General features: G+C 38.9%; 1 protein-coding gene and 1 non-coding gene across 2 annotated transcripts; both read right to left on the bottom strand.

Annotated features, from left to right (window-relative positions):
- Window positions 1-7,449: 7,449 nt before the first annotated feature.
- Window positions 7,450-7,576, bottom strand: LOC118916059 (U6atac minor spliceosomal RNA). Its single transcript, XR_005026275.1, has one exon. It is a non-coding gene; the product is annotated as a U6atac minor spliceosomal RNA (small nuclear RNA).
- A 6,046-nt stretch (window positions 7,577-13,622) lies between these two features.
- Window positions 13,623-14,546, bottom strand: LOC118914950 (olfactory receptor 8S1-like). Its single transcript, XM_036890316.2, has one exon. It carries the CDS (start codon window positions 14,544-14,546, stop codon window positions 13,623-13,625), a length of 924 nt encoding a protein of 307 aa, XP_036746211.2.
- Window positions 14,547-16,901: the final 2,355 nt, after the last annotated feature.

Genomic DNA, 16,901 nt, shown 5'->3' on the forward strand with positions numbered 1-16,901 from the left:
TGTATATAACAGCTCAATAAGCGAGCTAAGTTAGGCAGTAAGATACTAAAGAGGCTAACCTTGAAACTTTGGTAACCACGAATTTAAAGCCTGCAATGGCAATAAGTACATATCTTTCAATAGTCACCCTAAATGTTAATGGGCTGAATGCACCAATCAAAAGACACAGAGTAACAGAATGGATAAAAAAGCAAGACCCATCTATATGCTGCTTACAAGAAACTCACCTCAAACCCAAAGACATGTACAGACTAAAAGTCAAGGGATGGAAAAACATATTTCAAGCAAACAACAGTGAGAAGAAAGCAGGGGTTGCAGTACTAATATCAGACAAAATAGACTTCAAAACAAAGAAAGTGACAAGAGATAAAGAAGGACACTACATAATGATAAAGGGCTCAGTCAAACAAGAGGATATAACCATTCTAAATATATATGCACCCAACACAGGAGCACCAGCATATGTGAAACAAATACTAACAGAACTAAAGGGGGAAATAGACTGCAATGCATTCATTCTAGGAGACTTCAACACACCACTCTCCCCAAAGGATAGATCCACTGGGCAGAAAATAAGTAAGGACATGGAAGCACTAAACAACACAGTAGAGCAGATGGACCTAATAGACATCTATAGAACTCTACATCCAAAAGCAACAGGATATACATTCTTCTCAAGTGCACACGGAACATTCTCCAGAATAGACCACATACTAGGCCACAAAAAGAGCCTCAGAAAATTCCAAAAGATTGAAATCCTACCAACCAACTTTTCAGACCACAAAGGCATAAAACTAGAAATAAACTGTACAAAGAAAGCAAAGAGGCTCACAAACACACGGAAGCTTAACAACACGCTCCTAAATAATCAATGGATCAATGACCAAATCAAAATGGAGATCCAGCAATATATGGAAACAAATGACAACAACACTAAGCCCCAACTTCTGTGGGACGCAGCAAAAGCAGTCTTAAGAGGAAAGTATATAGCAATCCAAGCATATTTTAAAAAGGGAGAACAATCCCAAATGAATGGTCTAATGTCACAATTATCGAAATTGTAAAAAGAAAAAAAAATGAGGCCTAAGGTCAGCAGAAGGAGGGACATAATAAAGATCAGAGAAGAAATAAATAAAATTGAGAAGAATAAAACAATAGCAAAAATCAATGAAACCAAAAGCTGGTTCTTCGAGAAAATAAACAAAATAGATAAGCCTCTAGCCAGACTTATTAAGAAGAAAAGAGAGTCAACACAAATCAACAGTATCAGAAACGAGAAAGGAAAAATCACGATGGACCCCACAGAAATACAAAGAATTATTAGAGAATACTATGAAAACCTATATGCTAACAAGCTGGAAAACCTAGGAGAAATGGACAACTTCCTAGAAAACTACAACCTTCCCAGATTGACCCAGGAAGAAACAGAAAATCTAAACAGACCAATTACCAGCAACGAAATTGAAGCGGTAATCAAAAAACTACCAAAGAACAAAACCCCCGGGCCAGATGGATTTACCTCGGAATTTTATCAGACATACAGAGAAGACATAATACCCATTCTCCTTAAAGTTTTCCAAAAAATAGAGGAGGAGGGGATACTCCCAAACTCATTCTATGAAGCTAACATCACCCTAATGCCAAAACCAGGCAAAGACCCCACCAAAAAAGAAAACTACAGACCAATATCCCTGATGAACGTAGATGCAAAAATACTCAACAAAATATTAGCAAACCGAATTCAAAAATACATCAAAAGGGTCATAAACCATGACCAAGTGGGATTCATCCCAGGGATGCAAGGATGGTACAACATTCGAAAGTCCATCAACATCATCCACCACATCAACAAAAAGAAAGACAAAAACCACATGATCATCTCCATAGATGCTGAAAAAGCATTTGACAAAGTTCAACATCCATTCATGATAAAAACTCTCAGCAAAATGGGAATAGAGGGCAAGTACCTCAACATAATAAAGGCCATCTATGATAAACCCACAGCCAACATTATATTGAACAGCGAGAAGCTGAAAGCATTTCCTCTGAGATCGGGAACTAGACAGGGATGCCCACTCTCTCCACTGTTATTTAACATAGTACTGGAGGTCCTAGCCACGGCAATAAGACAAAACAAAGGAATACAAGGAATCCAGATTGGTAAAGAAGAAGTTAAACTGTCACTATTTGCAGACGACATGATACTGTACATAAAAAACCCTAAAGACTCCACCCCAAAAACTACTAGAACTGATATCGGAATACAGCAAAGTTGCAGGATACAAAACCAACACACAGAAATCTGTGGCTTTTGTATACACTAACAATGAACCAACAGGAAGAGAAATCAGGAAAACAACTCCATTCACAATTGCATCAAAAAAAATAAAATACCTAGGAATAAACCTAACCAAAGAAGTGAAAGACTTATACTCTGAAAACTACAAGTCACACTTAAGAGAAATTAAAGGGGACACTAACAGATGGAAACTCATTGCATGCTCATGGCTAGGACGAATTAATATCGTCAAAATGTCCATCCTGCCCAAAGCAATATACAGATTTGATGCAATCCCTATGAAACTACCAGCAACATTCTTCAGTGAACTGGAACAAATAATTCAAAAATTCATATGTAACCACCAAAGACCCCGAACAGCCAAAGCAATCCTGAGATAGAAGAATAAAGTAGGGGTATCTCACTCCCCAACTTCAAGCTCTATTATAAAGCCATACTAATCAAGACAATTTGGTACTGGCACAAGAACAGAGCCACAGACCAATGGAACAGACTAGAGAATCCAGACATTAACCCAGACATATATGGTCAATTAATATTTGATAAAGGAGCCATGGACATACAATGGCGAAATGACAGTCTCTTCAACAGATGGTGCTGGCAAAACTGGACAGCTACATGTAGGAGAATGAAACTGGACCATTGTCTAACCCCATATACAAAAGTAAACTCAAAATGGATCAAAGACCTGAATGTAAGCCATGAAACCATTAAACTCTTGGAAGAAAACATAGGCAAAAACTTCTTAGACATAAACATGAGTGACCTCTTCTTGAACATATCTCCCCGGGCAAGGAAAACAACAGCAAAAATGAGTAAGTGAGACTATATTAAGCTGAAAAGCTTCTGTACAGCAAAAGACACCATCAATAGAACAAAAAGGATCCCTACAGTATGGGAGAATATATTTGAAAATGACACATACAATAAAGGCTTGACGTCCAGAATATATAAACAGCTCACACACCTCAACAAACAAAAAAAAAATAACCCAATTAAAAAATGGGCAGAGGAACTGAACAGACAGTTCTCCAAAAAAGAAATACAGATGGCCACCAGACACATGAAAAGATGCTCCACATCGCTAATTATCAGAGAAATGCAAATTAAAACTACAATGAGGTATCACCTCACACCAGTAAGGATGGCTGCCATCCAAAAGATAGAGAACAACAAATGTTGGCGAGGCTGTGGAGAAAGGGGAACCCTCCTACACTGCTGGTGGGAATGTAAGTTAGTTCAACCATTGTGGAAAGCAGTATGGAGGTACATCAAAATGCTCAAAACAGACTTATCATTTGACCCAGGAATTGCACTCCTAGGAATTTACCCTAAGAATGCAGCAATCAAGTATGAGAAAGATCAGTGCACCCCTATGTTTATCGCAGCACTATTTACAATAGCCAAGAATTGGAAGCAACCTAAATGTCCATCGATAGATGAATGGATAAAGAAGATGTGGTACATATACACAATGGAATACTACTCAGCCATAAGAAAAGGGCAAATCCAACCATTTGCAGCAACATGGATGGAGCTGGAGGGTATTATGCTCAGTGAAACAAGCCAAGCGGAGAAAGGGAAATACCAAATGATTTCACTTATCTGTGGAATATAAGAACAAAGGAAAAACTGAAGGAACAAAACAGCAGCAGAATCACAGAACTCAAGAATGGACTAACAGGTACCAAAGGGAAAGGGACTGGGGAGGATGTGTGGGTAGGGAGGGATAAGGGGGGGGGAGAAGTAGGGGGGTATTAAGATTAGCATGCATGGGGGGGTAGGAGAAAAGGGAGGGCTGTACAACACAGAGAAGGCAAGTAGGGATTCTACAACATTTTGCTATGCTGATGGACAGTGACTGTAAAGGGGTTTATAGGGGAGACCTGGTATAGGGGAGAGCCTAGTAAACATAATATTCATCATGTAAGTGTAGATTAGTGATACCAAAAACAAAAAAAAGGGCAGTTCCTGTGTGGTAACCTCCAATGAGTTCTACACAAGGGTATAAAGGGCATATAAAAGTGTAGGCAAAGGCTCTGTTTGCGTTTATACAGAGGATCAAAGCCTAATTGGGCTACCCTGAAAATGAACTAAGATACGATATGAAAGAGAACTTCCAACATCAGCACTCTCTGGAAGACTCATGCCAGAAGATGATCATCAAAAAACCCCAACAAAGATCCACGCTCTGCTACAGCTGTAGATGCACTCATCCCACCGGTTCCTGGACTTGCCATGGGAATGAAGAAGGAGATATCTAAGCTGGCCTGTGCATACAGTAAAACAACAAATTTGTCTGGATCTATACTGTTGAAATTCAACCAAGAATTAGGAGAAGTGCAAATTGTAGCGCCCCAAAATCTTACAACTACAGACTATTTACTGTTAAAAGAACATAAGGGATGTGAACATTCCCCAGAAATGGGTTGTTTTAATTTGTCTGATTTCTCTCAGACTGTTCAAGTTCAGTTGGACAATATCCACCATATCATAGATAAGTTTTCACAAATGCCTAAGGTGCCTAACTGGTTTTCTTGGTTTCACTGGAGATGGCTGGTAATTACAGATATGCTTTGGTTATGTTACTATACTCCTATTATGTTTATGTGTGTGCGCAATTTAAGTAGTAGCTTAAAATCTATACATGCTGAAGTTACTCTACAAGAAATATGTCAAAGAAATAATCAATCTTCCCATGTTTTCTTCTGCCTGCTACTTCTATAGCTTTTCTTTTTCCTTCCTAATTACAACCCTTAAATAGAATTCGTGCCTCATATCAAATTTACCGAGTATCATAATTCTTCCAAGTGGTAAAGATACCTCAAGACAAATGCTGGGCATAGAAGCTACAGGGCATAAATATGCAAAGAAATAAAAAGCTAACCATTTCAAACAATAAGGCTTCTCTCTCACTTACCAACTCTACATTTCCCTGTATGGCCCCGGAAGATGACTGGTTAGGCAGAGACGGGTAAGATTCCTCAAGGGAGGAACAACCTAAGACAGGCACAGTCGCAGGGGGGTCATCAGGTGAGAAATTGGGGATCAACAGAGGTGAGGCTTAGAACCTCACCCCCCCGTTCTGAGAGAAATCTTCTGCATACGTGGATGTTTTATTGCCCTTGTCTAGCTTGGATTAACACATAGTCTACAGGCACACACCTGATCATCTGCATTTGCCCTCTTACAACACTTAACTATGTTTTCTACCTTTATCTTGTATCTACCTACCACTTCAGCATTTTATTAAAAATAATAATAATAGAGAAATGTGGTATCCACATATAAATCAAGTATAAAAACCAAATGAGTATTCATATTTGAACTGACTGTTTATAGTTCATAATGCATGAGCAAAACCGAAAGTTTCTGTGATGACTGCCCTTGTACTGTTCACTATGTAACTTACTCATTATGTAAGAATTTGTTCTACATGTAAGAACTTGTTTGTTATGCCTCAGAAGATTGGAGACTGACGAAAATTAGGCTTGGGGTGGATTAATGATTGTGCATTGAGCATTGACTCCCCTATACAGAATTTTATTGTCGTTAACAACCATTTAATCAATAAATATGAGAGATGCCCTCACAAAAAAAAAAAAAGTACAGACTTCCAATGGTAAAATAAATAAGTAACCGGGATGCAATGTATAGCATAAGGAATATAGTCAAGATATTGTAACAGCTTGGTAGGGTGATAGCTGGAACCTAGAATTATGTATATAAATGTGTTATCACTGTGTTGTACACTTGAAACTAATGTAATGTAATACTGTGCGTCAACTACCCTTCAATAAAAAATAATTATCTAAAAAAATAAAAATTAAAAAAAAATAAAAAAATAAAAACCATATCTACTGGTAGAAGGACAATTTCCTCATGGCCACATGGGTCTGAGAACACCCTTTAGGAATTTTCGAGGGCTGTGAGCTGTGACACATTACTGAGCTCCAGGGCATATTCTAGTTAGATAAATAATTTTCTTATACAATGAAATTGTCCCTTATATTGATTAAATTAGAGGACATGTCCCCACCCTGGAAGAATTTGGGGGCCTTTGTTTTGTAGAGTTTCTATATTCTAAGAATATGATAAAAATAGAAATAATTTGTTAAAGAGTTAATAATTTGAGAATATGAGTTGTTATTAATAATTCCTGCTATGCTATTCAAATATCTAAAGTTAATATATATATACATATTTACCTGACATAAGTCAGATACAGTGTCATCAACATTTAAATGGAATTTACTTATAACCAAAAGGCAAAGAGGATGTGCCTGATTTCATTTAATCAAAGCCTGTATTAATTTAATGAGAGCCCCATAAAATTTATTCCTTTGTGTTTCAGCTTTATGATGTGTGCACTAGGTCTGAGAGATGATGAGCTTGAAGATAAATAATAAACGTTAGTTTTCACCCATCTAAGCCCTCCTAAGTAAAAATAGGCATTGTTTTTGAAATTTCATCCTTCAAGGGAAGTTAAATCTTAGAAGCAATCTTTAATGGTTTCTTAATATTTCATGGCATGTTAACCAATTGATGTTTCAATATGGGAACCTAACATCTCTCCTTGTAATAGAGGCCAATTTATCATGATTTTTTAGTTGTTTGGGAAAAGTTGCTAATTGACTTCATTGCATCTCTAACATATGAGGCGTAAATAAGGTAAGAGGCTTTAGAATTTCTGGCCATTTTGGACTTCATACTAATCGGTGAGAGATGGGAGAGCTCTTTCTGTAGTTGTTATGGAAACAGATGACTGAGCACTAGCCATTTTATGTAGCCTTATTGGGAGTAAGAGGAAGGGGAACTTAGGTGAGTGAAGGTACTTCTTCTCAGCCTTCCACTTAGTCCAGAGCAGTTCTATTTTAATCACTTCCATTTCTTTATGCTTTTATGTAAGTTTTGAAAATATAATGTTGTAGTTTACTATCTGTGCAAATAGGAGAAGTACATTGTATGATGTGAAGTGAAACAGGAAGAAGGAGGTATATGTGATCATGTGTAAACAAGGAAGTCATAAGATTTTAATGCTAAATAAATTGATAAGTAAAGAATGCATATGCTTTCCCTGGAGAAACAACTGAAATGATAATAAAAACATATATGGCTAACTGGTCATTAGAAGAAATAATGTAAAACATTAATAATGTCATGGATGATGTCATGAAGTAGGAGGCAATCCTTTAAATGTATGTGTGTTGAACAGGGCCCAGGGCCTCTTTGATTCTTGTCAAGAGAAGTGCTAACCCTCTTCTCAGTCATACACACAGGATTTTTTTTAATGTATTCAAGGCTAAAATATGTTTGTAAACATACAGTCTGATTTAACCTCTTTTTATTAAATCAGGAAATGAAAATGACTTACAGAAGATGAGACAGTTGGTTGCAGAACATGATATTCATGTAATAAATTTTCTGTTACTCACAATTTAATTTATGCTGCCAGTCCAGTGCAAACAAACAGGACTATGAGAGTTTTGCAGTATTAATGTGAAAAGTATACGGGGATGACATAATTGGGGGTAGATTTTACAGAATACTTTCATAATAGGTATTTTAGGTTCATAATAGGTATTTTAATAAATATTTGTTGCCTTTAGGTTTGAATAAATGTATTCTGTTTTGTGTGTGTTGCATTTGAGGTTCACTTAGAACATCCAGTAGGACGTATGAGTCTATAGTCAGAGGTTCATTTGACTAAAGATAAAGATTAAGGAGTCATCACCATATGTGGGGTTGTTGAAACTGTGGTGGTGAATAATACAATGCCAGAAAAAAAAATGTACGATAGATAGACAAGATTCCAAAAGACAGAATAGAGGAGGATAGCATCATTTAAAGAGGTAGCTGAGGAAGTAGAAACTGCAAATAGGCAAAAGTGGACTTGTCTTATGATCCAGGAGAGCCAGCCAGGAGGTCCAACAAGCAAAGTGTCAAGAGAAAACCACCATAAACAGTGCCTGACTGTATCAACACAGAAGATTAAGACGAAGGGGAGGTTAAAAACATGGACAAAATTGCAAATATTCATAAAGTAGGGTCCAGGAAAGGTGATAAAGATTCATACAACACACGCTCACACACACACACAAATGGGCATATGGGTAAGGAGATTTTTGCCTAGCTCTGAACAAGCTGACAAGATGCCAGGACTCACAGGGGATGTTGGCAGTACAGATTCAGTGGGGATAGGCTCATGAATGGTTGGGGCAAGAGAAAGCTTACCATTGCTAGTGAGGTTACCTCAGCCTTTCCACTGTTCACCTTCACTCTGGGGGTTTGATTGATGCTTTCTGGGTGTAGCAAAAGGTTGTCAATGTTAGTAAATCTGAAATGGCGATTATTTCAACCACTTGAGGACTGGGTCTAATCCAATACATCAGAGTTACGGTGGAAAAGCCTGGTGCTTTGTAGAAGCCACTGAATTCTGTGCCCACAATCACTAGTATTGTACATAGGAAGACACGGACAGAGGTGGGACCCTGATCTCCTGCTCCATTTCCTTCCCTTCCCACACTCAGCATTACCATAAAACTTGGCACCTTTCTCCAAACGCGCTCCATTTCCTGTCAGGTCACTCCTGAGGGAGCCAGTGGATGGCTTGAAGGCTGTAGCCTGAGCATCTCTCATTAACTTCATTCTTTAATAGAAAGTTCGTTGTTTTCTCAATCTTTCATGAAATACTGCATAAACTCACCACTTAGCAACCAGTTTGTCACCCCAAAATACCTTCCTTATGGAAATTTCACTTTCTCCACCATCAGACAGGATTTTTGGGAGGCCAGGAAAGGGAGCACTTCTAAGGTAATCAGGCCCCAGAACATTGTTGCCTGGGGGCTGGACTTGGGCTTTTATTTTGCAAAGGAGGACCAGTGTTTTAACTTGTTTAAAGGTCTTGCCGTATATGTTAAAGGGTGACTGAAGATGATTATTGAGTTAGAAAGCATTATTCTGTACTTTATGGCCAGAATTTAAGAGTTTGTCCCCGAGTGTTTTTGGAAGAAGTGCCAACACTATTAACATGGTTAATTCATTACACTGGGCTGTAAAAAAGGTCTACTTTCTTGTTGACTTCTAGAATGGCTATTTATGTCATTTATGTATAATTTCAGGCTTTCTTCAGGTCACAGGGAAAAAAGGAGTTAAGTTTTAATACCCTGAAAAATCCCTCTATTAACATGCTTCACCTTGGCCCCTTCCCCAGGTACCCGGGGCGAGGCATTCCTTCAGGAGGCAGCACAGACTCACCTCAGGCTGCACAAAATGCAGGGGCCTCGCAGGCAGGCGAGGAGCAGTCAGGGAGCAGGGAATGCAGGAGTCCCTGGATACCGCCCGCCTCCAAAGAGTATGGTGGATGAAGGAATCTGCACGTAGTCTGCCAGGCCAAACTCGTTCTTAGCCCTCCATCCCTCTTTCAGTAGCAGAAAAGCCTACCAGGTCCTCTCCTTTCCTTTATATTCTTTGGTGTACATGCCAGTTGTCTTATTTTTCTTGTTAATGGAGGAAACCTTTACCATCTTACTATGCTTATTCACTTTCTTAAATACATTATTTGTTTGTGCTAAATATTGGACTGAATGTTCCCTGGGATTTTTATACATTTATCATTCTCATACTTCATTTCATAGTGTAGCAGCTGTTGATGGAACCTATCCAACAAATGCTCACGGGCCCAGCTTCAAAATGTCAGTCTCTGGACTGCTTTCTTGAGGCCTCTCTGTTACTGTTGGCCACCTTGTTCCCGCATCACAGCTGCACAACTCTCACTCGCGGTAGATTGGGGTGAGATACGGGCAGAGGGGGATGCACTGGCATATGCGCTATCTTTAGCAATTGAGAGATGCGAGCACAATGGCAATTTAAAAAAGTGTGCCTCTGGTTTGCCATTGTGAAATGTAGTTGGTGTGTTAAAGGACAAAATGACAGGCTTGGGTCAGCCAGTCACCAGCCTAGGGTGTGGTGTAATGGCCAGAGGCCTTTATGAGAATTTTAAAAGAAACACTGTCTCCTGTAACCAAAGGGTAGACTGGGCTTAAAATAGGGCCTGGGACCTGATTATTAGAGCAGTTGAATTCAAAAGGAGGCTTAATTCACAGTTCAGCAAATATACCATATTTAGAGTCTTAATAGGAAAGGAGTGAGACCACAAGACTTGGGATTTGTACATCTGGGTGGATACACTTCAGTTTCCGAATCCTTGAATCACCAGGGCCCACAGAATTGGCCCACCAGCCCTGGTGAGATTATAGCAGTTTTTCCCTCTTTTCGATGCCGTGCAGAAGCCTCACCAGAGGCAGCTGTCCAGTGAAGTGTCCCTCACCCGCCCTTACCTGCCCCGGTGGTGTCTAGACCAGTAGCTGGGGTCAGTCTCAGCACGGTTGGTCGGGGGAAGTGCTGCCTGCTTTGGGAGGACGGGGATTATTTACCCTGCCAGCTGTACCACAGGGAAATCTGTACTCATGGGAACTGGGAAAACGTGCCTGGGAATGGATCTTTCGGTTAAGTTTTCCTCTTTTTTGTAACATAAAATATGCAATTCAAGTGTGTAAGGTGTCTTCATCTTAAAGGTAGTGCTCAATGGACTTTTTCCAATATGTAAACATGTGTACCCACCATGCAGATCAGGATGCAGAAACGTTCATCAGCTTAGAATATTCCCTCATGCTTCTTTCTTGTAAACCCATTTCCCATTGGCAGCCACTATCCTCACATCACTCGTTAATTTTTTTGTCTTGAACTTTATATAAATGAAATCATATTAAATGTGTCTGGCTTCTGTTATCTGTAGCTTGTTTTTTTTTGCTCTATAATATTATGTTGTATGAATGAACTACAATTTATTATCCATCCTCCAGTTGATGGACATTTAGGTCATTTGCAGTTTTCGGGCTGTACTCATGAGCAATCTGGGAATGTCTTTGCTGGATATACACATGATTGCTCTTGGGTGTACACCTAGGAGTGTAACTCTTGGGCCTTGGAGTAGTCGGTTGTATGGTTTTGATTTAACAGATACTGCCAGGCAGTTTTCTGAAGTGGCTGAACAAGAGTATACTGAGTCCAGTGCTCCCTCTCCTCGTCAAGGTTTAATACTTTCAGTATTTTCCATTTAGAGTGATTCCATTTTTATACAGTTCAGGAGCAGGCAAAACTAGTATGTCCCTGTCCTTTAGCTTTAGTTGTTGAAGACTGTCATGTCCAGAGTAGCAGCAGCAGGGACACGAAAATCAGTAGGGATGGCACAGCCACTGGGCGGAACGAGCCTGAATGCTTGGTGATTCTGTTGAGCTACTGAACCAATGCCGAGACGCTCTATCTCCAGACCTCTTATTAAATCAATGATAAGTATTTTTTGTGGTTTACATTACTGTCAATCACATTTTGGTTGCTTGAAGATGAAAGCATGCCTAATGAATACATTCCCCACTGATTCAGGCACCTTTAGTGTCACTTAGTTCAGTTTTGTTGCTTTGTTCCTATGGTGGTGAGTGCTTTTTAAATTTAATCTGAGGTTTTTATATTGATTTGCCATAGCATATGGATTTTTTCTACAACATACATATTTTTGTTTAGCTATTGTTGTTGGTATATTGAAAACTGCTGATTGTAGGAATATTTAAAAACTTTTTCCTTACTAAACTCTCTTGGAAGACATATAACTTCTCATTTCTAGCAGGGATTTCTTAGATTTTTGAGAAGATAATCATTGTAACCTCCAAATATTTGTAGATCCTTCCCTTCCAAATTTAAATATCATATTTTAATCTCACCTCACTGCATTGGGGGGAAATTGTATCATCTTGTTAAGTAATATGAGTAATAGTGTTATTTTCCTTAGTTTAACTATAATTCCTCCAACCTGATATTAAATCATGAAATATTTGGCTGACATTATTAACATTAAATCTGTTTTACTTAAAGAAATAATAATTAAAATTTTTTATTAAATATTTGAGATAAAGATATTTTTTTAATTTTTTATTAAATATTTGAGATCAAGGTATTTGTCGACTTTTACTTTTGTGCCTATTAAGAAGCTTTTAGGGTACACATGATTATTCTCATTTTAACCTATTAATTTGAGGATCAAACTAATAGTAATGTTTACTTAATCATGGGTTATTATTTAGATTATTATTCTTTCAGTATACTTTTGGACACAATGGATTAATATTTTGCTCAGAATTGTTGTCTATTATCAGAGGATAATTTTTCAGATTTTGAATCAGAGTTACTTTAGCTGAGGAAATACATTGATAATTTTCCATATTATTCTGTACTCTAAAAAAAGCATAAGGTATAAAAGTTTGGAAAGAGTCAGCTGAAAAACTACCAGTGTTTGTTGCCCTTTTGGGCTAATTCTTTGGTTTTGGGGGTGGCAGTTTTTATTTTACCATATAATGGCTCAGTTTTCTTATTATTGAGTTACATATTCTTTAAACTGAAACAAAATCCTACTTTCTAAATTTATTGAGATGAATCTTAGTATTTCCTTATAATTTTCATTCTTTACATCAGAGTTATATTATCAGTTTATTTGTTTTTTTACTAAATATATTTTACATATCTATACTGTATAGAACTTTTTGAATAACCAGACACTGGCTTTATTTCTTAATTCTGTTTTCTGTTTTCTAATTAATTGCTCTGTGCTTTTAGTTCCTTTATCCTCCTTATTTATGCTAGGTCTGCTACCTTTCTAATACTTTGATTTAAGCATTCAGAAACTTAAACTTTTTCTTGTTTATTAATCTATTCATTTAAGAATTGATTTTGTTTCTACTTATGGCTGCACTGGTAATATTTTATAACTTGATTATATAGTGTTCTTGTGTTCATAATATGTTATGTAGAGTTTTAATTTTTCTTTGTTGACTTAGGATTTTTTTAGTAAATTTTGATGTAAAAAAAATGTACAAGTAGTTTGAATTTGAAAAACTTAACTTCCACTTAATAAATTCCTCCCTTGTTTACAGTCCTTTTTGCAAGTCTCATAGTCAGGTGCTGAGTCTTCTGAGATGATTCTTGTATCATTTCACCATAATTATTATGGTGTCTTATCAATTCACTTGATGGAAGATTGTCCTCACATTCTTTTCCAACCAACAGAGCATAGACTTTCCATGTAGAGTGCCCAAATCAAGAGCTACTACCTTGGACTAACAGAATTGGGTGTGTAGGCATTCTAGGAAATTTTTCTTCCAAATGATCTGACACTGCAGTCGGAAGAGGTAGGGACAAAAGAGGAAACGTGAAAGAACACAATCTTTGCTATTTTGCCTATTAATTGTGTCTTTGTTCACCACCTACAGATTTATAGATATTTCCCCAATGTCCTTTTCACAGCTGCCTTTACCTCCACATTCTTTAGGCTGTAGATGAGGGGATTCAAAATGGGTGTGACAGCACTGTACTGTACAGAGAGAAGTAAATCCAAAGAGGACCCAGAGGGAGGCATGAGATAACAAAGAAAACCTGAACCAAAGAACAGGATCACAGCAACAAGGTGGGAGGAGCAGGTGGAGAAGGCCTTGCTTCTGCCCGTGGTGGAGCTGATGCTCAGGATGGTGGCAATAATACGGGCGTAGGAGAAGAAGATGGGGAGGAAGGTTCCAAGCCCATGCAATAAGCTGGAGCACAGCAGGATAATGTTAGTGATGGAGATATCAGAGCAAGACAGGGGAAAAAGAGCAGGCAGCTCACAGGTGTAGTGGTGGATGATATGGCCATCACAGAAGTCCAGGTCAACACCCAAGAGCACAATGACAAGTGCATTGAGAGAGGCCAGGCCCCAGGAGACCAGCACCAGTCTCACACAGAGCTGGTTGCTCATCACCTGGCCGTAGAGTAGAGGGTGGCAGATGGCAGCATAGCGGTCATAGGCCATCACTGAGAGCAGGCAGGCTTCAGTCCCTGAAGTGAGAAACACAAAGAAGACCTGGGCCAGGCAGCCCTCCACTGAGATGGTTTTCTTCTCTGACAGCAGGTCCTTCAGCAGCTTTGGCACAGTGACAGAAGAGAAGCAGAGGTCCAGGAGGGACAGATTGCTCAGGAAGAAGTACATGGGCGTGTGGAGGTGGGAATCGGCCCTGATCAGCAGCAGCAGCGTCAGGTTCCCCATCAGGGTCAGGAGGTAAATCCCCAGGAAGAGCACAAAGAGCAGGGCTTGGACATGGGGGTCTGAAGACAGCCCCATGAGAACAAACTCAGAGATGGTGCTGTGGTTCCTCAAGGCCATTTGTGAGGATGTTTCCTTGGAATAAAATACAAAGAGGGTGATGTTGCCTCGCTGTTCCCACCTTTAGGGTTTCACCTTGACTTATCCATCCCTGTTTGGGTGAAGTGCTCAGACATCTCACAGCTGCCCTCACTATATCTCAGTAAGTTTTTGTCGTTTCCTGTTAGTTGCCAATTTATGTCACAGTCTTCACATACTTTGGAGAATTCAATTCCTGTTTCACAGGGATTTACTGGATAAATAATGTTGCTGGCCCACTCACACACATTGTTACTCAGTTTTCACCATGTGCTCTGAAGTTCAGAAATCCTCACAGTCATATTCAAAGATGATTAGGTGACATATATGAGGTGCTTGTTCTATGCCATTTCTCTTCTCTTCATTCTTCCTGTTCAAAGCAATCTAAGTCTTCTTATATCCTAAACACCATATTAAACTTTAATAGAATTTTTTTGTGTACAGAGCACCTTCTCACTTACTACCCCACGTGTTATTACAGCAATTTTGTGATGCATTTAGGGATGGAAACTATCCCCTTTTTATCCCTGAGAAATATGATATTGAGCCATGTTGAGAACCAGTAGTATTAGGAAATAAATTCCATAGTTTTCCCTAATTCTTATCCATGTCTAGGCCTGGTCCAAGGAATAAAGACCACTTTACCTGCCTGATTTATTCAGAGTTCCTCCCCATCTGCCTGTAAACTGTATTTAGCCTTTGGCCCCTTTTGGCACTAGAAGGACCTATTCACTTGTGTCTTTGATTACATGGTCCTCTCTCCAGACATTCTCCTTCATTCCACTGACCCAAACCTTAGTTACCTTTCAGCCTCACGTCATGTCCTGCTATTTCCTCACCAAGTGTAGTTAAAAAACTGATCCTGTTAACAAATCCATCAATGCAGGCTCAAGTTCATCTTAGACCCAAGTCTAGGTTACCTGTATGCCTAGATAAACAGGGCAGTGTTCACCTTTGTGTGACTTCAGCCAGATCCAGTAGTGGTAAACCGTAAGCGCCTGAAGAATTACTTTTGAGGATCCTGCAGGGGTAAAATTGTAAATACTGTTGAAAACAAGCATTTTACTTGGAATCTACTCAAGCAAAGTGAAATGATACATTTGTTTTAGTCTCTTCAAGAATTTGGATAGTTTCAAATTTTTGTGGATAGGACTCTCCTGAAAATTGCTTCCACTTTCCCACTGACACTCACAAGGGAGAACTGACCACAGTGTCTTTGGGGAGTTCGGGGTCTCATCCAAGAGCAGTGTAGCATTTATGAAGAATATTTTTCTTTCATGTGCTGATATCCATATTTTGTCCATATGAAGGCAGCACCTATTTCTATCATATGATCTTGAGGGTATCACAAAGAAGGAACTCAAACTTTCACCACATACTAAGGAAATCTCAGACTGATTCCAGGGATTTCTTTAATGTCCACAAAGTCTTCCATTCAATTCTAGATTATATTCTAATCAGGGAAGTTTGTCATTTTTAAGCTGGAAAAAAAATCTCAGCTTTCATTCACTACTTAGAATGAAAGACATTGGCTTCATTTCATACTGACATATGGGGGAACTGATGTCAGAATTACACATGGGTGAGAACAAAAGACTAAAATTAAAGAAGGGATGATTGAAAGGGTAAAAGATGTGACAAAGAGGACTTCAGAAGTTTCCTTGTAAAGCCTTGCCCACACTGGTTGTTGGATATATTTGGAAGGAATAAGTGAGTGAAAGGAGTATTTGGAAGGTCAATTTCCAAGGTGGCCTGAGGTTTCTCCATGTGTGGATGCAATGACCCCATCCTACATGCAAGAGGGAGAAATCTGAACTAAGGAGGAGGATATCAGTGCTGGAAGCAGGAGGGAACCAAAGGTCAACTCGACCCACTTGAAATTATTCTCATGTTTGCCCTCTCTCTTATTCTTTTATAATATTCACATTGTCACAGTGGTGGCTAGAACTGAAGGTAGTTTTAATAATAGAAAAAATAGTAATACAAGTTTTATGCAGGCAGTGAGATAAGTAGCTTCAGCAAGCCAATATTTACCTCTGAATCCTCATTCCATTCCAGCTGTAGGTCTTCTGCAATCATTTAGAAACCTGATGCATAGGAGGATTTCTGCCCAGGCTGTCAGATGCCTCTGTCCTCAGGATTATGAGGGAGGGAAAAGAGACCTTTCTCAGAAGCTGTACAAAGCAGCTGGCACAAATGCAATGTTTTCAGGAACAGAGACATCAGGGGCCTATCTGGGGAAGGAGATGGCCCACCAGGGAGTGGGAAGTTTCCAGCACAATACAGGAAAGGTGAATGGTTTGAACAGGAGCCTCAGGATCTAGCACTGGTGGGATG

Source organism: Manis pentadactyla, chromosome 10 (assembly GCF_030020395.1).
Source record: "Manis pentadactyla isolate mManPen7 chromosome 10, mManPen7.hap1, whole genome shotgun sequence".
Classification (NCBI taxonomy): Eukaryota; Metazoa; Chordata; class Mammalia; order Pholidota; family Manidae; genus Manis; species Manis pentadactyla.

What these genes read in the sequence shown, in the direction of transcription:
- LOC118914950 (XM_036890316.2), bottom strand. Translation starts at nt 14,546, where the DNA reads ATGGCCTTGAGGAACCACAGCACCATCTCTGAGTTTGTTCTCATGGGG.